At 41.2% G+C, this 23244-nt stretch overlaps 1 protein-coding gene across 3 annotated transcripts in view; it reads right to left on the bottom strand.

The window, feature by feature from the left end:
- Positions 1-23244, bottom strand: part of LOC139463739 (protein Wnt-10a-like) — a 59127-nt gene that overhangs the window by 2269 nt on the left and 33614 nt on the right. Inside the window, exons 3-5 of one of the 3 annotated variants that reach the window (XM_071244994.1) lie at positions 6274-6536; positions 4566-4828; positions 310-462 (exon numbers count right to left, since the gene is read on the bottom strand). In XM_071244994.1, the coding sequence (XP_071101095.1) occupies positions 310-462; positions 4566-4828; positions 6274-6536 (679 nt within the window). Of the gene's footprint in view, positions 1-303; positions 463-4565; positions 4829-6273; positions 6537-23244 lie in introns of all 3 variants that reach the window. The other 2 variants (XM_071244995.1, XM_071244996.1) reach the window with 2 other exon arrangements.

Genomic DNA, 23244 nt, shown 5'->3' with positions numbered 1-23244 from the left:
CGCACGAGATTCGACTGCTATATTAATCATCCAGGGTCAACTCCCGGCTATATTGGAGTGTACAAGTATACAGATTTCAAGTACCAGATAAACTGCCTCTTACTCGAAATCATCGTGGCCTGTCAGATATTGTACCTCCTATAGATGCTTATACATGCTTAGAGTGAATATGGGTCTGACGGCCAGAACACGTTTATAATGTCTTGTTTGTGAGTGTCATCTTTGTCACTCATACTTCATATCAATATACAGTCCTCTGCCACATTGCGTATACACATGCGTAGGACATAAATGCGCCTGTACCTGTACCTTGGTGGCCGCCTGGAACTTCCGTTTCAGTAGATCCCCCACTTCCCTGAAGTTAGGCGCGGCTTTCCAGCACGTCTTCAGCTCACAGCTGCCGGACATTCCGTGACACTTGCACTGCTTCTGGACGTTACGGATGACAGCCTGGAGAACACACTAGCATATTACATACGTTACGGATGACAGCCTGAAGAACACACTAGCTTATTACATACGTTACGGATAACAGCCTGGAGAACACACTAGCTTATTACATACATTACGGATGACAGGCTGAAGAACACACTAGCTTATTACATACGTTACGGATGGCAGGCTGAAGAACACACTAGCTTATTACATACGTTACTTGTGAACGCCTGAAGAACACACTAGCTTATTACATACGTTACGGTTGACAGCCTGAAGAACACACTAGCTTATTACATACGTTACAGATGACAGCCTGAAGAACACACTAGCTTATTACATACATTACGGATGACAGCCTGAAGAACACACAAGCTCATTACATGCATTACGGATGACAGCCTGAAGAACACACTAGCTTATTACACATGGTATGGATGACAGCCTGAAGAACACACTAGCTTATTACATACATTACGGATGACAGCCTGAAGAACACACAAGCTCATTACATGCATTACGGATGACAGCCTGAAGAACACACTAGCTTATTACACATGGTATGGATGACAGCCTGAAGAACACACTAGCTTATTACATACACTACGGATGACAGCCTGAAAAACACACTAGCTTATTACATACGTTACGGATGACAGCCTGAAGAACACACTAGCTTATTACATACATTACGGTTGACAGCCTGAAGAACACACTAGCTTATTACATACATTACGGATGACAGCCTGAAGAACACACTAGCTTATTACATACGTTACGGATGACAGCCTGAAGAACACACTAGCTTATTACATACGTTACGGATGACAGCCTGAAGAACACACTAGCTTATTACATACGTTACGGATGACAGCCTGAAGAACACACTAGCTTATTACACATGGTATGGATGACAGCCTGAAGAACACACTAGCTTATTACATACATTACGGATGACAGCCTGAAGAACACACTAGCTTATTACATACATTACGGTTGACAGCCTGAAGAACACACTAGCTTATAACATACATTACGGATAACAGCCTGAAGAACACACTAGCTTATTACACATGGTATGGATGACAGCCTGAAGAACACACTAGCTTATTACATACGTTACGGATGACAGCCTGAAGAACACACTAGCTTATTACACATGGTATGGATGACAGCCTGAAGAACACACTAGCTTATTACATACATTACGGATGACAGCCTGAAGAACACACTAGCTTATTACATACATTACGGTTGACAGCCTGAAGAACACACTAGCTTATAACATACATTACGGATAACAGCCTGAAGAACACACTAGCTTATTACACATGGTATGGATGACAGCCTGAAGAACACACTAGCTTATTACATACGTTACGGATGACAGCCTGAAGAACACACAAGCTTATTACATACATTACGGTTGACAGCCTGAAGAACACACTAGCTTATTACATACATTACGGATGACAGCCTGAAGAACACACTAGCTTATTACATACATTACGGATGACAGCCTGAAGAACACACTAGCTTATTACATACGTTACGGATGACAGCCTGAAGAACACACTAACTTATTACATACATTACGGTGAACGCCTGAAGAATACACTAGCTTATTACATACGTTACGGTGAACGCCTGAAGAACACACTAGCTTATTACATACGTTACGGTGAACGCCTGAAGAACACACTAGCTTATTACATACGTTACGGATGACAGGCTGAAGAACACACTACCTTATTACATATGTTACGGTGAACGCCTGAAGAACACACTAGCTTATTACATACGTTACGGATGACAGCCTGAAGAACACACTAGCTTATTACATACGTTACGGATGACAGGCTGAAGAACACACTAGCTTATTACATACGTTACGGATGACAGCCTGAAGAACACACTAGCTTATTACATACGTTACGGGTGGCAGCCTGAAGAACACACTAGCTTATTACATACGTTACGGATGACAGCCTGAAGAACACACTAGCTTATTACATACGTTACGGGTGGCAGCCTGAAGAACACACTAGCTTATTACATACGTTACTTGTGAACGCCTGAAGAACACACTAGCTTATTACATACGTTACTTGTGAACGCCTGAAGAACACACTAGATCATCTGACACGAAACTTATTGTTACAACCCTCAGGACATGGGTGACATTCTGCAGAACACACTGCAGTAGAACATGTGTCGTTACTATTGTTTACACTTTCTTAAGCTTTAGGCTATAGCTCTATCAGATGAGATTAATTAAAGTCTTCTGATAGGTCTATAACATGACATTGCTTGAAGAACTATTCTGAGAGGCACAAATAACGCATACTCAAATTTAAGTGTCAATAATTTTTTACCGAAATGAAATATACAAATGACAATCAATACAAATGACTAATTAAAGATTACACTGATGAATTTCATGAACAGTTGCTGTGTGACAAAGAATTAATGTCTATGAAAATGACGTCAAAGGCGAGTGGTGTCAATAATGAGTGTGTCCCCCTTGTGCAGCAATGCACGCTTGAAGCCGGCGAGGCATTGAGTGAGTGAGTGAGTGAGTGAGTGAGTGAGTTGGGTTTAACGCCTCTTTTAACAGTATTCCAGTTATATCGCGGCGTGTCAGCTTAATGTGGGAGGAAAGCCGCAAGTGATGCAGGTCTCAGACGTTTATCACTTCGGTGAAACCCACGAGCACGGGTATGGTGCTGACAAACCTTGAAACATAATCGGGGCGAACCGGGATTCGAACCCACAATCATAGGTTTCTGGCGTGCCCAAGGGACGCAACTCTGCACAGCGAATCGCGGCGCCTTAGACGACTGGGCCACCCGTGCCCCCGCGAGGCATTGAGAGACAACAGTCGACGAATTGCAGCCTGAGGAATACGCCTCCAATGATGCAGAAGAGCTTGAGTCAGTTGTGGAACCGTCTTTGGAGGATTTTGTTGACGTCGGACACGGCGGCCAAGTTCATCCCACAAATGTTCTATAGGGTTCAAATCTGGGGACCTTGAAGGCCAGTCCAACACATTAACGTTGTTCTGTTGCAAGAAGGCATTTGTTATCCTGGCAGTGTGAGGCCTTGCATTGTCATGTTGAAAGACATGGCGACGTAAACAACGTTGAGTCAGTAATGGCAGCAGAACAGGCTGTAGAACGTCGATGTAACGTCTGGCATTAAGGTTCCCCTGAATAACAACAAGATCCGAACGGAAATTTGCATTGATTGCTCCCAAAACCATAACACCTCCACCTCCAAACCGATCACGTTCAATAAAACATGGTTTTGTAAATCGTTCATGTTGGCGTCGGTATACACGTAAACGTCCATCAGGGTAGCTGACTGTGAAACGTGATTCATCAGAAAAAACAACTTGTCTCTAAACTCTACCACCGAGATTACCTCCACCAGCTGCCCATCGCTGCCGTGCTAGCCTGCGTGCCTGAGTCAAGATTTGTCCACGGTAGGGTCGTCGACACCTAAAATTCCTGGCAGCAAGACGACGACGCACTGTACGGTCACCGATGTGTCTTCCACGGACACCAATGGTTGCATTTGCCGTTGACCTGGCAGACGTGAAGCGATTTCTGAGGTGGCTGTTAACGATTTGACGATCTTGTCTCTGTGACGTCACAGGCGGTGCACCTGGTCGAGGACGGTCCCTTACGCTGCCTGTGGTTCTCAACCGCTCATGTAATCTCGATATTGTCGTTTGATGGCAATGGAAATGAGCAGCAACTTGTTCTGTGTACGACCAGCATTTAACAACCCCATCGCTTCATTACGCTGATCTTGCGTTAACCGTGGCATTGTGAAGGCAAGTGATGGCAAAATGTCATGGTGTGCATTAATAGGGCCTACCTTTGAGGTTTGCACGTGCATCATGCCTTTCACAAAATGTGCATCGATAGCAGCATTCCCAGTGGTGTGTTGCGTTTTGGTGATTGGCTTCGTTTCCAGAACCCACATGACATGTTTACAGTAATAACAAACAATGGACACTGTCAACAAGGTAAAATGTAAACGGACCTCATATGTTTAAACAAAATATATATCTTAAATTGAGTATGCGTTTCTAATGCCTCTCAGTATAGTCGGGAGTTTCTTACCAATCTTCCAGCGCGGTTGTTGTGGAGGTTTATACGAGAGTGAATGTCCCGAGCCATCTCTTTGGAATCCATGAATCGTTTAGCGTACTGCTCTCCGAAGTCAACATTGTGGCTGCATCCTCCCCACTCGAAGTCTCTGTTAACCCCGTACACGCTCATGTCGCAGCCGCACGACTTCAGCTTGCCCAGACTACAGGCCTTCGACACTTGATGTGTGACGCCCGCCGCAGATATAGCATATGCGAACGCTGTCTCCTTGAAACCTGAAAATATACACATGTGCATGTTGCACTGGGCAAACTGCTGGACTGAGACAATCATTTTACGAAAGGACTGCTGAATAGTCTAATATGTTTTGCCCATGCTACCCTTGCACGTGTCAAACGCCTTAAAGAACTAATATTTCTAAATTTATTTTGTATTTCAGTTCATCACAATTACTTTTATTTATAGATCCATACAGGCTAGTAACCAAGATATTCTGGGATGTTTTTCAAATTTTGGCCGCAAAAAGTTAAATTAAAACATTCACTACATCTAAAAGGAAGCAGATTCGAAATATTCAGACTTTGACTTGAGTAAATTAAACACGCACTAGAAACATATGTCAACACGCTCCACGCCACCCACTGCCGCCGCCACCACTGCTGCACCTCCTAAAGGACTTTCAAAGAAAATGTGTTTATAATGAAAACACAGGAGAGAACCAGCCACAAACACACGGGACTCGTTACTTCAGCACAAGCCGCAAAAAATCTCAGCAATTCTGGATCTGGTGTGATTGCGGGGCCTTTATCCAAAGTAATCCCATTTCCGACATACAGAGAAGAGACTGTTCTCTGGTTGGGGTCGGTTTGTTAGTGACACACACACCCAGCAAAGCCTTCAAGATGTTCCTTAACTTGATACAACAACCTGCATCAGTAATTAGCCCAGATCGCCACAGGAAAGAAGTATTTCCAGAGCAATCGAGAACAGATGATAGGGGAACGATAAGGTCATTCCGCTTCTTGTTTCCTTTTCGCAATTTAGGAGTAACTGATACATCATCATAGAAATCAACTGTTATCCTGCCCTGCTCATGAGGTATCTAATACATCAGTATAAAAACAAGCAAGTCAGTACATCTCCCTCACTCCAACCTTTGCTGAGCTCTCGAGACTCGCCACCTTGTCATCCTCACAGTTAAGTGTGAGGTATGTTTGGCTTGCTCTGGGCTGCCAGTGTACTTCCTTCTGGGATGTTTTCATGATACATGTGTTGAAACATTTGGAGATGTTTAATATTCACACAACCTCGTACAGCCTGAGGCTGTGTGAGATTAAAGAAGTCAAATTATTGTAGAGCACATCATTAGATGCGTTGGAACTGCATCAAATACCAACAAGTAAGTTACGTACACACCAATTACCAATCCCTAATTACAACAACCGTGACATCGCCCCAGCTCGGCCGTGTGGAGAACCTGGACCAGTCTGGCAAGGTTGGGTGCCGACCACAACATCTCCAGCTAACTACCCCCAGGTTCACTACCCTCTATGTAGCCCTTGTTTCAGCTGCTTTGCTTAGCACGTATAACTGTAACACCCGACATTTTCACATGACCTTCCATAAACGGATTTAACATGACATGCATACTATGGACATATTTCTATAGATACGGGTGCAGATGAACATAAACTAATCCAGGGATGCTAGATGTAATTACCTCTTTTCAAAAGGGGGCTGGCATGAGGGTTTTTATTTTTCCTCTCGAGGCTGGAGCAGTTCCAGCGATGACTACGCAGCTGGTGCTGACACTCGTGTATCCCGATCTGCACCCCTTGTATAGCGGACGCTGTAACATCCGGGTACTTACGACACAAGTCGTATTGAGTTTGGGACAGCTCGGGGTATGTCTTGCACACGGTGTTTGGGTCCAAGTGTGGCTCTTTCTTGATGTTCAGGCGCAAGATGTCATTCTTCAGGCATCTGAATCATGCATCATTGAAATTTGAACTACAAGTGAATTGATGTATATGACATGATTATTATTGCCGTATGTATTAGAAACATAGAAATAAAATACGTATTACTGTATTTTCTGAATATGTCATATATTCACACAGCGAAAACCCACCTCACCACCGTGTATCAAAAGTACGCATTCCTGGCCTACATCTCAATGGAGACCGTCATTCATCATTTCCAAGAATCGACGTCAACATGCTGTAATAAGCATAGTTTTGTACTGCCTGTGCCAGGTCACTAACTGCTACATTAGAAAGGGCATCTTACAACATTGGAATCTGACAATCGTGGGTATTTCTAAGTGAATCAAATCTTTTTAACAACATTGGCTAATACGTAGGGAATGTGCTCAAAATTGTAGCATTCCGGTTGAGGAACACGGAACTAACGTGTTATGAGCTTGAAGAAGGTTCCTTGGTGTAATCTACAGATCATTTTTCAAAACATGATGGAGGAATGAAGACGGACAGTTTTTATTCATTAACAGATATTACTGTCAAGAACTGTGTGCTGAATGAGTATTGTAAGAAGGTAGATCTATGTTACGCTCGTAGTTTATAGATATAAATGAACAAAATACCAAAGTAAATATTCCAATTTGACCTGATGTTTCGGAAGGCGTGCACGGAAAAAGTTTATTCATATAATGGCTAGTGTTATCGATACAATAAACCAATTCGATAAACTTGGCATCACGATCCGATAAGGAACAACATTTGCGTATGGTCCGATCCGATGCCACTGGCTCCAAAAGCCTATGCATACGGTTCCCGAAAAGTTTGTATAGATTTTTACAGCTGTGTGATCGCTTATGTAACATGGTTGCACATCATTTAAGGCGGTTCATTCATGTGATTGTATTCCTCCGCGATTTCAAAAGTTAAATTAATGTATGAAAATACCAGTATGTCTTAAACTTATAAGATATTGAATATTTTAAGACTGTCATTATATGATGAAGAGAACATCATTCTAGTGTGGTTCCGTATAGTAAATTTGTCTGCTGCTGGTGACATTATATGATAAGGAGAATATCACTCTAGTGTGTTATCGTGTAGTAAATTGTCTTCTGCTGGTGACATTATATGATGAAGAGAATATCACTCTAGTGTGGTTCCGTATAGTAAATTGTCTGCTGCTGGTGACATTATATGATGAAGAGAATATCACTCTAGTGTGTTTCCGTGTAGTAAATTGTCTGCTGCTCGTGACATTATATGATGAAGAGAATATCACTCTAGTTTGTTTCCGTGTAGTAAATTGTCTGCTGCTGGTGACATTATATGATGAAGAGAATATCACTCTAGTGTGTTTCCGTGTAGTAAATTGTCTTCTGCTGGTGACATTATATGATGAAGAGAATATCACTCTAGTGTGTTTCCGTGTAGTAAATTGTCTTCTGCTGGTGACATTATATGATAAGGAGAATATCACTCTCGTGTGTTTCCGTGTAGTAAATTGTCTGCTGCTGGTGACATTATATGATGAAGAGTATATCACTCTCGTGTGTTTCCGTGTAGTAAATTGTCTTCTGCTGGTGACATTATATGATGAAGAGAATATCACTTTAGTGTGTTTCCGTTTAGTAAATTGTCTTCTGCTGGTGACATTATATGATAAGGAGAATGTCACTCTAGTATGTTTCCGTGTAGTAAATTGTCTTCTGCTGGTGACATTATATGATGAAGAGAATATCACTCTAGTGTGTTTCCGTGTAGTAAATTGTCTGCTGCTGGTAACATTATATGATAAGGAGAATATCACTCTCGTGTGTTTCCGTGTAGTAAATTGTCTGCTGCTGGTGACATTATATGATGAAGAGAATATCACTCTAGTGTGTTTCCGTGTAGTAAATTGCCTGCTGCTGGTGACATTATATGATAAGGAGAATATCACACTAGTGTGTTTCCGTGTAGTAAATTGTCTGCTGCTGGTGACATTATATGATAAGGAGAATATCACTCTAGTGTGTTTCCGTGTAGTAAATTGTCTTCTGCTGGTGACATTATATGATAAGGAGAATATCACTCTCGTGTTTGCCTTAGATTTAATTTAATTGGGCCACCCGTGCCCACATTCTGTAAGCTGTGTGTATTGTATGGAGGTCTCTCTGTAGCTATCAGTAATTCATAACAGTTCAAGAGGAAGTGCATGTCAATTAAGTATTACCTCAATTACCTCTCTGTAATAAAACGGTGAATGTTCCATTAGATAAGAAATATCTTGTTAACCTAAACAAATATAGTTGTATTTGTTAAATTGTTAAATGTCTCGAAGCCAAAACTCTCGTTCTAGTTGTCGATTACTTTTATTAATTTCCGTTTGCTATCCTATTCCATTCCGACCACACTCCTTGACTATGTATGCATTCGATAAGACGTCTTAGAAATGGCGCCATGCAGTCATCTTAACTGTAAGCTTCAATTATCAAAAATGTTACATGAAAGGGTATCTACCGCACGTTCAAGCAAGTCGAAGCAGAGAACTGAGAAATCCGCTTACTTATTACTTGAAGAAGAACGACTATTCAAGAACCACACACCATCAGGTCTAATTGGCTTGATCTGATGATGTGGTGTTCCTGGCAGTGTAATGCCAGAATCAAAGGCGAACTAGCACATCAGGCCATCGCATAGGTACAAGACAGAAACATCAAAAAGTAAAACAAGGAGGTAAATTGAATGAATGATTGTCAGACAGAATGTGTAATTAGCCACCATAATATAAGCGTCTCCACCAAATGGTCTGTTCATGATGTGCACTATGACTTGTCGCAGTCCAATGCGTCAAGCACACATAATCTGTTGTAAACATTCACAAAGTCAACAACAAGAGCATCTGTTATGTGATACTCCAAATTACTTAACGTTTTGCATTAACACTTGGTCAGAAATACGGTATACACAGGTAGTAGTTCACATTGCTTCTAGTAACTAACACCTGGTCAGAGATATGTAGACACAGGCAGTAGTTCACATTACTTCTAGTAATTAACACCTAGTCAGGGATACGGAATATACGAGGAGTATATCACATTGCTTCTTGTAACTAACACCAGGTCAGAGATATGCAGACACAGGCAGTAGTTCACATTACTTCTAGTAATTAACACCTAGTCAGAGATACGGAATATACGAGGAGTAGTTCACATTCCTTCTGGTAACTAACACCTGGTCAGAGATACGATATACACTGGCACTAGTTCAGTTTACTTCTGGCAACTAAAACCTGGTCAGAGATATGGTATACACTGGCAGTAGTTCACTTTACTTCTGGTAATTAACACCTGGTCAGAGATATGGTATACACTGACAGTAGGTCACTTTACTTCCAGTAACCTACACCTGGTCAGAGATACGGTATACAATGACAGTAGTTCACTTTACTTCTGGTAATTAACACCTGGTCAGAGATACGGTATACACTGGCAGTAGTTCACTTTACTTCCAGTAACCTACACCTGGTCAGAGATACGGTATACAATGACAGTAGTTCACTTTACTTCCAGTAACCTACACCTGGTCAGAGATACGGTATACAATGACAGTAGTTCACTTTACTTCCAGTAACCTACACCTGGTCAGAGATACGGTATACAATGACAGTAGTTCACTTTACTTCCAGTAACCTACACCTGGTCAGAGATACGGTATACAATGACAGTAGTTCACTTTACTTCCAGTAACCTACACCTGGTCAGAGATACGGTATACAATGACAGTAGTTCACTTTACTTCTGGTAACTAACACTTGGTCAGAGATATGGTATACACTAGCAGTAGTTCACATTACTTCTTGAAACTAACACTTGTTGAGAGATACTGTCCCCAATGGCAGTAGTTCACTTTACTTCCAGTAACCTACACCTGGTCAGAGATACGGTATACACTGACAGTTGTTCACTTTAATTCTGGTAACTAACACCTGGTCAGATATATGGTATACACTAGCAGGAGTTCACATTACTTCTTGAAACTAACACTTGGTCAGATATATGGTTACACTGACAGTAGTTCACATTACTTTAAGTAACTAACACCTGGTTAGAGATATAGTCCACGCTAGCAGGAGTTCACATTACTTCTTGAAAATAACACTTGGTCAGAGATATGGTATACACTGGCAGTAGTTCACATTACTTCTTGAAACTAACACTTGGTCAGAGATACGGTATACACTGACAGTAGTTCACATTACTTTAAGTAACTAACACCTGGTTAGAGATATAGTCCACGCTAGCAGGAGTTCACATTACTTCTTGAAAATAACACTTGGTCAGAGATATGGTATACACTTACAGTAGTTCACAATACTTCTTGAAACTAACACTTGGTCAGAGATATGGTATACACTGACAGTAGTTCACATTACTTCTTGAAAATAACACTTGGTCAGAGATATGGTATACACTGGCAGTAGTTCATATTACGTCTTGAAAATAACACTTGGTCAGAGATATGGTATACACTGGCAGTAGTTCACTTTACTTCTTGAAACTAACACTTGTTCAGAGATACTGTACACACAGACAGTAGTTCACATACACAGGTAGCAGTTCACATTACTTCCAATAACTAACACAAGGTCAGACATATGGTCTACAGGAGCAGTAGTTCACATTACTTCTAGTAACTAACACCTGGTCAGAGTTATGTAGACACAGGCAGTAGTTCACATTACTTCTAGTAATTAACACCTAGTCAGAGATACAGAATATACGAGGAGTAGTTCACATTACTTCTGGTAAATAACACCTGGTCAGAGATACGGTATAAATTGGCAGTAGTTCACTTTACTTCTAGTAATTAACACCTGGTCAGAGATACGGTATACACTGGCAGTAGTTCACTTTACTTATAGCAACTAACACCTCGTCAGAGATATGGTATAAACTAGCAGTAGTTCACTTTACTTCAAGTAACTAACACCTCGTCAAAGATAAGGTCTACACTAGCAGGAGTTCACATTACTTCTAGTAACTAACACCTAGTCAGAGATATGCAGACACAGGCAGTAGTTAACAATACTTCTTGAAACTAACACCGTGTCTGAGATAGTGTACACGGTCACAGATACGGAATAAACGAGGAACATTTTACATTACTTTTAGTAACTAACACCTGGTAAAAAATATGGTCTACACGATCTGTAGTTCACATTACTTCTGGTAACTAACACCTGGTCAGAGATACGGTATACACTGGCAGTAGTTCACTTTACTTTTGGTAACTAAGACCTGGTCACAGATACTGTATACACTGGCAGTAGTTCACTCTACTTTTGGTAACTAAGACCTGGTCACAGATACTGTATACACTGGCAGTAGTTCACTCTACTTTTGTTAACTAAGACCTGGTCACAGATACGGTATACACTGGCAGTAGTTCACATTACTTCTGGTAACTAACACCTGGTCAGAGATACTGTATACACTTGCAGTAGTTCACTTTACTTCCAATAACTAACACAAGGTCAGACATATGGTCTACACGAGCAGTAGTTCACTTTATTTCTGGTAACTAACACCTGGTCAGAGATATGGTATACACTTGCAGTAGTTCACTTTACTTCTGATAACTAACACCTGGTCAGAGATATGATATACACTGGCAGTGGTTCACTTGACTTCTGGTAACTAACACCTGGTCAGAGATATGGTATACAGTAGCAGTAGTTCACTTTACTTCTAGTAACTAACACCTGGTCAGAGATATGATATACACTGGCAGTAGTTCACATTACTTTTTTAAACTAACACTTGGTCAGAGATAGCGTACACTGTCACAGATACGGAATAAACGAGGAGTATTTCATATTGCTTCTAGTAACTAACACTTCGTCAGAGATATGCAGACACAGGCAGTAGTTCACATTACTTCTAGTAATTAACACCTGGTCAGATATATGATATACCCTTGCAGTACTTCACTTTACTTCTGGTAACTAACACCTGGTCAGATATATCGTATACACTAGCACTAGTTCACTTTACTTCTGGTAACTAACACCTCGTCAGAGATATGGTATACAGTAGCAGTAGTTCACTTTACTTCTAGTAACTAACACCTGGTCAGAGATATGATATACACTGGTAGTAGTTCACATTACATAAAGTAACTAACACCTAGTCAGAGATATAGTCTACACTGGCAGTAGTTCACATTACTTTTTTAAACTAACACTTGGTCAGAGATAGCGTACACTGTCACAGATACGGAATAAACGAGGAGTATTTCATATTGCTTCTAGTAACTAACACTTCGTCAGAGATATGCAGACACAGGCAGTAGTTCACATTACTTCTAGTAATTAACACCTGGTCAGATATATGATATACCCTTGCAGTACTTCACTTTACTTCTGGTAACTAACACCTGGTCAGATATATCGTATACACTAGCACTAGTTCACTTTACTTCTGGTAACTAACACCTCGTCAGAGATATGGTATACAGTAGCAGTAGTTCACTTTACTTCTGGTAACTAACACCTGGTCAGAGATATGGTATACACTGGTAGTAGTTCACATTACTTCTGGTAACTAACACTTGGTCAGAGATGCTGTACACACTGGCAGTAGTTCACATTACTTTAAGTAACTAACATCTGGTCAGAGATATGGGATACACTGGCAGGAGTTCACATTACTTCTTGAAAGTAACACTTGGTCAGAGATATGGTATACAGTAGCAGTAGTTCACAATACTTCCAGTAACTAATACCTGGTCAGAGATATGGTATACACTGGCAGTAGTTCACATTACTTCTTGAAACTAACACTTGGTCAGAGATATGGTATACAGTAGCAGTAGTTCACAATACTTCTTGAAACTAACACTTGGTCAGAGATATGGTATACACTGGCAGTAGTTCACTTTACTTCTTGAAACTAACACTTGGTCAGAGATATGGTATACACTGGCAGTAGTTTACATTACTTCTTGAAACTAACACTTTATTAGAGCCGAATTTTATGTATTTGTGGTTCATTGAGAATCCTTTTAATTGGAACTTTGTTAGGGTTTGTATGTGTACATGGATGCATGTGTTCAGTATAGTTATAAGATAAAACATTAGAAACAGCCATCCCTTGCTGCCAGTGGCCGTTTCAGGCTATTTTCCCAGGGGTTGGTGACAGCAATAGTATAACGTGGCAGCTAAGACTTATAAGTTAATTGTTTTGTGTTTTGAGTCGTGAACTGATCAAACGCGATAAGCATCCCACAAGAATTTCAGATATATAGTCGGACGAATGAGTGTGAGAAAGAGAGCAGAGAGTTTTAAGATACGAAAGAAGTAAGACATGTTTCTAAGAGAGTGTAAGAAGATTGTGTTAAGGGAATAGAGGACATACGGTTTTTCAACCTGTCCGAGCTACTGTCCGAGCCACTGTCAAAGCCACTACTATCCTGAATTTATCCTGCAACTGTGCTGCAACTGTTTATTATACTACGAATTATTCTTGGAGAGTGTGATATATTATTCAATCATTGTGTGGATATTCACTGAATTTATGGAATTATGTTATATGGAATCTGTTAAAGACAATATTAAAGTGCTGGATCAAGTTGAAACTTTGATATCCTCCATCTCCTTTAATTTGATAATTTAAGAGTTCACATACTTGGTCAGAGATACTGTACACACTGGCAGTAGTTCAAATTACTTCTTGACAATAACACTTGGTCAGAGATATAGTCTACACTGGCAGTAGTTCACATTACTCTAAGTAACTAACACCTCGTGAGAGATATAGTCTACACTGGCAGTAGTTCACATTACTTCTTGAAACTAACACTTGTTCAGAGATACGGTATACACTTACAGTAGTTCACATTACTTCTTGAAACAAACACTTGGTCAGAGATACTGTACACACTGGCAGTAGTTCAAATTACTTCTTGACAATAACACTTGGTCAGAGATATAGTCTACACTGGCAGTAGTTCACATTACTTCTTGAAACTAACACTTGGTCAGAGATACTGTACACACTTGCAGTAGTTCACATTACTTCTTGAAACTAACATTTGGTCAGAGATACTGTACAAACTGAATGTAGTTCACATTATTCTAAGTAACTAAAACCTGGTTAGAGATATAGTCTACACTAGCAGGAGTTGACATTACTTCTTGAAACTAACACTTGGTCAGAGATACGGTATACACTGGCAGTAGTTCAAATTACTTCTTGACAATAACACTTGGTCAGAGATATAGTCTACACTGGCAGTAGTTCACATTACTTCTTGAAACTAACACTTGGTCAGAGATACTGTACACACTGGCAGTAGTTCACATTACTTCTTGAAACTAACATTTGGTCAGAGATACTGTACAAACTGAATGTAGTTCACATTATTCTAAGTAACTAAAACCTGGTTAGAGATATAGTCTACACTAGCAGGAGTTGACATTACTTCTTGAAACTAACACTTGGTCAGAGATACGGTATACACAGGCAGTAGTTCACTTTACTTCTTGAAAATAACACTTGGTCAGAGATACTGTACACACTGGCATTAGTTCACATTACTTCTTGAAACTAACACTTGGTCAGAAATATGGTATACACTGGCAGTAGTTCAAATTACTTCTTGAAAATAACACTTGGTCAGAGATATGGTATACACTGGCATTAGTTCACATTACTTCTTGAAACTAACACTTGGTCAGAGATACGGTATACACTGGCAGTAGTTCACATTATTTTAAGTAACTAACATCTGGTCAGAGATATGGTATACACTGGCAGTAGTTCACTTTACTTCTTGAAACTAACACTTGGTCAGAGATATGGTATACACTGGCAGTAGTTCACATTATTTTAAGTAACTAACACCTCGTGAGAGATATAGTCTACACTGGCAGTAGTTAACATTACTTCTTGAAACTAACACTTGTTCAGAGATACGGTATACACTTACAGTAGTTCACATTACTTCTTGAAACAAACACTTGGTCAGAGATACTGTACACACTGGCAGTAGTTCAAATTACTTCTTGACAATAACACTTGGTCAGAGATATAGTCTACACTGGCAGTAGTTCACATTACTTCTTGAAACTAACATTTGGTCAGAGATACTGTACAAACTGAATGTAGTTCACATTATTCTAAGTAATTAAAACCTGGTCAGAGATATAGTCTACACTAGCAGGAGTTGACATTACTTCTTGAAACTAACACTTGGTCAGAGATACGGTATACACTGGCAGTAGTTCACATTATTTTAAGTAACTAACATCTGGTCAGAGATATGGTATACACTGGCAGTAGTTCACTTTACTTCTTGAAACTAACACTTGGTCAGAGATATGGTATACACTGGCAGTAGTTCACATTATTTTAAGTAACTAACACCTCGTCAGAGATGTAGTCTCCACTGGCAGGAGTTCACATTACTTCTTAAAACTAACACTTGGTCAGAGATACTGTACACACAGACAGTAGTTCACATTACTCTATGTAACTAATACCTGCTCAGAGATATAGTCTACACTGACAGTAGTTCACTTTACTTCTTGTACCTAACACCTGGTCAGAGATACGGTATACACTGACAGTAGTTCACTTTACTTCTGGTAACTAACACCTGGCCAGAGATACGGTATACACTGGCAGTAGTTCACATTACTTCTGGTAACTAATACCTGGTCAGAGATATGGTATACACTGACAGTAGGTCACTTTACTTCCAGTAACCTACACCTGGTCAGAGATATGGTATACAGTAGCAGTAGTTCACTTTACTTCCAGTAACCTACACCTGGTCAGAGATATGGTATACAGTAGCAGTAGTTCACTTTACTTCCAGTAACTAATACCTGGTCAGAGATATGGTATACAGTAGCAGTAGTTCACTTTACTTCCAGTAACTAATACCTGGTCAGAGATATGGTATACAGTAGCAGTAGTTCACTTTACTTCCAGTAACCTACACCTGGTCAGAGATATGGTATACAGTAGCAGTAGTTCACTTTACTTCCAGTAACTAATACCTGGTCAGAGATATGGTATACAGTAGCAGTAGTTCACTTTACTTCCAGTAACTAATACCTGGTCAGAGATATGGTATACAGTAGCAGTAGTTCACTTTACTTCCAGTAACTACTTCTACTACCACCAGGTCGGAGATACAGTATACTCCCATATATACATCAACAATACACACCAGTGTATGTTGTATACTGACACATTCTTCCAGATATGCACCGACAATACACACCAGTGTCTGTTGTATACTGACACATACTCCCAGATATGGGTCGACAATACACCCTAGAGTCTGTTGTACACTGACACATACTCCCAGATATGCATCGACAAAACTACCCAGTGTCTGTTATACACTGACACATACTCCCAGATATGCACCGACAATACACACCAGTGTCTGTTGTATACTGACACATACTCCCAGATATGCATCGACAATACACCCCAGTGTCTGTTGTACACTGACACATACTCGCAGGTATGCATCGACAATACACCCCTGTGTCTGCTGTACATTGACACATACTCCCAGATATGCACCGACAATACACACCAGTGTCTGTTGTATACTGGCACATACTCCCAGATTTGCATCGACAATACACTCCAGTGTCTGTTGTATACTGACAAATACTCCCAGATGTGTATCGACAATACACCACAGTGTCTGTTGTACACTGACACATACTCCAAGATATGCACCGACAATATACCCTAGTGTCTGTTGTACACTGCCACATACTCCCAGATATGCATCGACAATACAGACCAGTGTCTGTTGTATACTGACACATTCTTCCAGATATGCACCGACAATACACACCAGTGTCTGTTGTATACTGACAAATACTCCCAGATGTGTATCGAAAATCCATCGCAGTGTCTGTTGTACACTGACACATACTCCCATATATACATCGACAATACACACCAGTGTCTGTTGTATACCTACACATACTCCCAGATATGCACCGACAATACACACCAGTGTCTGCTGTATGCTGACAAATACTTCCAGATGTGTATCGAAAATCCACCGCAGTGTCTGTTGTACACTGACACATACTCCCAGATATGCACCGACAATATACCCTAGTGTCTGTTGTACACTGCCACATACTCCCAGATATGCATCGACAATACAGACCAGTGTCTGTTGTATACTGACACATTCTTCCAGATATGCACCGACAATACACACCAGTGTCTGTCGTATACTGACACATTCTTCCAGATATGCATCAACAATACACACCAGTGTCTGCTGTACACTGACACATACTCCCAGATATGCACCGACAATACACCCTAGTGTCTGTTGTATACCTACACATACTCCCAGATATGCACCGACAATACACACCAGTGTCTGTTGTACGCTGACAAATACTTCCAGATGTGTATCGAAAATCCACCACAGTGTCTGTTGTACACTGACACATAATCCAAGATATGCATCGACAATACACCACAGTGTCTGTTGTACACTGACACATACTCCCAGATATGCATCGACAATACACACCAGTGTCTGTCGTATACTGACACATTCTACCAGATATGCACCGACAATACACACCAGTGTCTGCTGTACACTGGCACATACTCCCAGATATGCATCGACAATACACCACAGTGTCTGTTGTACACTGACACATACTCCCAGATATGCATCGACAATACACACCAGTGTCTGTTGTATACTGACACATTCTTCCAGATATGCACCGACAATACACACCAGTGTCTGCTGTACACTGGCACATACTCCCAGATATGCACCGACAATACACACCAGTGTCTGCTGTACACTGGCACATACTCCCAGATATGCACCGACAATACACCCCAGTGTCTGTTGTACATTGACAAATACTCCCAGATGTGTATCGAAAATCCACCACAGTGTCTGTTGAACACTGACACATACTCCCAGATATGCACCGACAATACACACCAGTGTCTGCTGTACACTGGCACATACTCCCAGATATGCACCGACAATACACCCCAGTGTCTGTTGTACATTGACAAATACTCCCAGATGTGTATCGAAAATCCACCACAGTGTCTGTTGAACACTGACACATACTCCCAGATATGCACCGACAATACACACCAGTGTATGTTGTATACTGACACATTCTTCCAGATATGCATCGACAATACAGACCAGTGTCTGTTGTACACTGACACATACTCCCAGATATGCACCGACAATACACACCAGTGTCTGTTGTACACTGACACAAACTCCCAGATATGTTATACATGGTGAGAAGACCGTAAAACACATAATACAAAAAACATAATCTAATTGTCGGAGTTATGGTATACATCATTTGCTGATTATTAAATCTTTATGTCATTCTTTTTCATCAGAAAAATCCCCACCTTCTCAGCAGTATTACTGTCATCTTATAACCTCCATTGATGATATTTCTGTCATAAATGTCTCCACACACCAATGCACCCTCAGTCAGCCTACACAATTTTTTACACCCTAACCCACACCACAACCACCCTTACAGTTAATGAGTAGATGTGCGGTAGGACGTGCCCTTGCGACGTGGGTGGGCAGTTGGATACAGCTTCAAGCACCTGCATCTACCCCCATTCTCATCTCACTGCCAAGTCCTGCAAATTATTATCTTCTCCAGGATGTGGAACGAAGTAGGTGAGAAGGGCTGGGGGGATGGGGTTGCTGTAAGGAAGGGGAGGAAGGGGTAGGAGGGGAGAGTAAGGGGAAGGGGAAGGGAGTGGGCGAGAGGGGATGGGGAGCGCGCGGGGGTGGGGTGGGGTGGGGGGGTGGGGGCGGATGCTACACTGTCTTGTGAAGACATCTTTAATCTCTTAAAGACTCCATGTAGATGGGCAATGCTATCCCACATAAAACAAGTTGGTAAGCGTGTTTTATGTGCGCCAGACTGCCGGGGTATCGAGGACGGAATGTATCATCTTCCTGTATTACGAACAGTATATATATAAGTGACGCTACAAACAAGGACGTCACGTCCACAACTGAGTCAGCCAATGAAACCATTGACAAAGACACAGCTCCTTTGAAGAACATGAATAACTGTACCTAAGACTGACTTAATTCTCCTTTTCATTTACCGAGGATCTTCAAGCTGGGGATCCGAATTCCAGTTGAAACCTCATCTCTATATCCCTACATAGCTACTGTTAATGTGAATATACTTGTAAAACTTAACAAAGTTAAGTAAGTTCATGGAAATAGGTGCACGCAACTTGGAAATCCATCATAAAAATTGCTGGATATATATCAGGGATTCTCCCATCGAACTGAATGTTAATGAAACCTTTTCACCATGCCATGAAATCTCGGCTTGCAAGTCTTGTAGTGATACAGTATATATCAGTGGGGGAAAAATCCTGTTCACCATAAAAAGGATCACATAAAATTGCCATAGTTTTCAGAATCATACATGATAATCACATGTACAGGAAGACGATGAAAGTGCATGTGCATCCTGGTCACTGCATACATAAAATCCCGTGAGTAAGAAATTCACCACACATTCACATTACACGTCCATTCAAACACAGAGTAAATCGTTGAAGTGTTTTAACTGTGAAAAATAAAAATGCTGACGGCCAAACGTCGTAAACGTTATGCCACGCCTATCTGAAAATGAACTGTTGCGTGCAATTGGAATCCTTGTAACCGCAATTGAACAAAACGTGGTTGCTCTGCGTTTTGCATCTTCCCGAGGCAAGAGCGTCCACTAGCCTTTATATCAAACTCTTACAGGCTAGTGGACACGCATGCCTTGGGAAGATTGGCGTTTTGGTATTCATATTAAATACAGTCACTCTGAGGTCGACACCAACAGACTGTCAACACCAGGTACCGATCACGTCCACGTCCAGAAGTAACGTTACGTCGGCAGGATAATCCTAATCGTCTGGTTCACCTTTGAAATCGGGCAACTTTGGCAGCCCGGCGTATCCCTGGCCTACGTCCGAATAGTGCAAGGACTGTGCGGAATCTTTTACGAGAGAATACCCTCCGACGACGACGTACGTCCAAGTTTGTTGCCATGTCACCGAACTGCACTCAGGCTCGGTTCACAGGACTGGAGGTTAGCCCTCTTCCAGGTTTCATCTGAACATCAGTAATGACTGTCCGCGTGTTTACCGACGTCGGATACTTCCTACTCATGGACGTATCACCACGTGACAGCAAGACAATGCACACCCTCTTGTTGCACGTGTGGTCACAAACTTTATTTTGACAACAGGACATCCCCACACCCCCTTGGCCTGCTGTTTTGCCAGATCTGTCGCCCATCGAACATGTGTAGGATTAAACGAACCGTCGTTTACGCCAGCTTCCAAAGCAACCGCTGTCGTTGGTCCTGCAGCCGCAGTCCTTGGTCCAGATGTGGAAGGACATCCCACAGGCCGTCCTCAAGCATCTTGTGTCATCAATGAGGCGCCATTGTCAAGCTTGTGTCACTTATGGTGATGGTCACACCTGACACTGACTTATGACCTGACATACGACCCCATGCCGACATGAGTTGACACTGCCATGAGGAATTTGTTACATGGACATATATTTTTCTGTTGCCAAACCATTCTTTCTTTGTGTTTATTTAATATTCCCCATAACAGTCAGTAATACATGGGAACTTTTCCACCTAGTATATATAACACGAAACGTTTGAAGACTCCCCTTCTGTATTACATTCAATGAACAAGTCGCATTCCTTCCTCGCCAGATATAAATATCGCCTGCATATTTAGGTACTTCGGTGATACAGAGGGTGCGGCAAGCCTGTGCGTTGCCATAGTCGAATCATTAGCACGCCGAATAAATGAAGGGGAAAATTGAAAACATAAAGCCATTCCTTGCAGATGCAGTACTCTAAGTGCGTAGACAACAGCGTAATATGATGAGGGTATAAAACCTTCTGATGCGTTTAATGCCATTTCATTCAACTTGCAATTAATCGCCAAAATATACCGACAGACTCATATATGTTTCCCGTACCATTTGGCCGTGGGACGTAAACGCCTGTGTGTCACCTGTTCTTCCGTCTGATCGGCGTCCATCCGCTTCACCCAATAAGAGAGATACAAGTGATCAGGTGGTCTGTGTCTGCTATGCTCGACTGGGTTCCTCAAATTAGATGATGTGGTGATGAGAGAGCCCACTCCTGAATTGTTCGGGGGTTTCCCGAGGATCCAAAAACAACACAAACATACATGCTAGCAATACTTGATTTCTTCACAGCATTATTTACAATGTTTTGTATGTTTGTAGGATCATATGCATAGCCTCCATACACTCATTTTTCGGTGTATTTACATGCCGATGCATTTGTTCAGGATAAATGTCTATTCCCAATCACCAAGCAGCTGAGACACATGGTCAAGTTTGAATCCTATTAATAAGATTGCATCATTTACGCTGAAATATATGACACAACGCCACAAATTTGGTATTTTGGTTAAGCTATATTAAAAATCATTTGTTTTAGGTTAAAGCCGACATAATGTTTTTGCGAACCCTCGCGGGTATAATAGAAATTGAATTGTTACAACATTTAAGATTGAAATACAGGAATACAGCTTATCAATGTCAGTCGTTATTCCTGTGGCGTGAACACAGGAATATAGCTGTATATCACCGTGGCGAGAACACAGGAATACAGGTTTTTTGTTACTGTGGCGAGGACACAGGAATGCAGCTGTATGTCATTGAGGCGAGAACACAGTAACACAGAGGTATATTACCGTAACGAGAACACTATAATACAGCTGTATATCACCGTGGCGGGAACACAGGAATACAGCTGTTCTGCCTCAGTCCGTATTACCATGATTCGCACCACGGAGTGCAATTTATCAGTGTCAACCAATGTTACCGCGGGTTTCTGGAAACAACTCGGAACGGCATACTAGCAAAGGTGGCTACTGTAGTCAAATCCAATGAAAAATCAGATTCATCAATAACACTTGTCACAACAGTTGCTAACATGTGAACATCCCACAGTAAGTCAGAGAGACCTACATACCTCAGATAAATTGCTAGCGTCATATCATAGTTTGAGGTAAAGGATTCCAAATATGTCCACACGGAAATGTGAATAATTGACGAGCTTTGAGAAATATCATCTTGGAGATTGTATCAACTACAGCCAGTGTATATCAGTGGCAGTCAGCAGATAACAGTAACATAAACAGGGGGTAATGGAGATAAGTGCTCCATGGAAAAGCTGTGTCAGCCCCCAACACTAGTATAGTATTGTGACGTATACACCTCTATTTCACTTTGGCAAGAAATAGACGTCTCGCACATATATATGCAGCTTTTATGTCAGCAGGTGCTTCCCTGTTGACTGATGTACTGCCGGCTCCACCAAACACTCAGACACGCGAATAGACACATGAATTGACAACCCTAATGTCTCTGTCGCAAGACATACATGCTATCAGTTTATCTGGAAACGTCCCTTGTCGCGGCAGCAGTCACTGATCAAAAGATCTGCATACTCATAGTTCTAGAACTGCCACCGTGCCGGGACAACTACCCCGAATAATAATTGTTTGAATTATGCATCTATCTAAACGATAGATTAACATGAGCATGGATTACACGATGTTAACTATCCAACCCTTATACAAAGTGACAAGCAA

The sequence above is a fragment of the Haliotis cracherodii genome, unplaced genomic scaffold (assembly GCF_022045235.1).
Source record: "Haliotis cracherodii isolate W230 unplaced genomic scaffold, xgHalCrac1.p SCAF_16, whole genome shotgun sequence".
Lineage (NCBI taxonomy): Eukaryota > Metazoa > Mollusca > Gastropoda > Lepetellida > Haliotidae > Haliotis > Haliotis cracherodii.
Note: the sequence above shows the minus strand (reverse complement) of the source record. Positions and strands in the feature narration are given on the sequence as shown.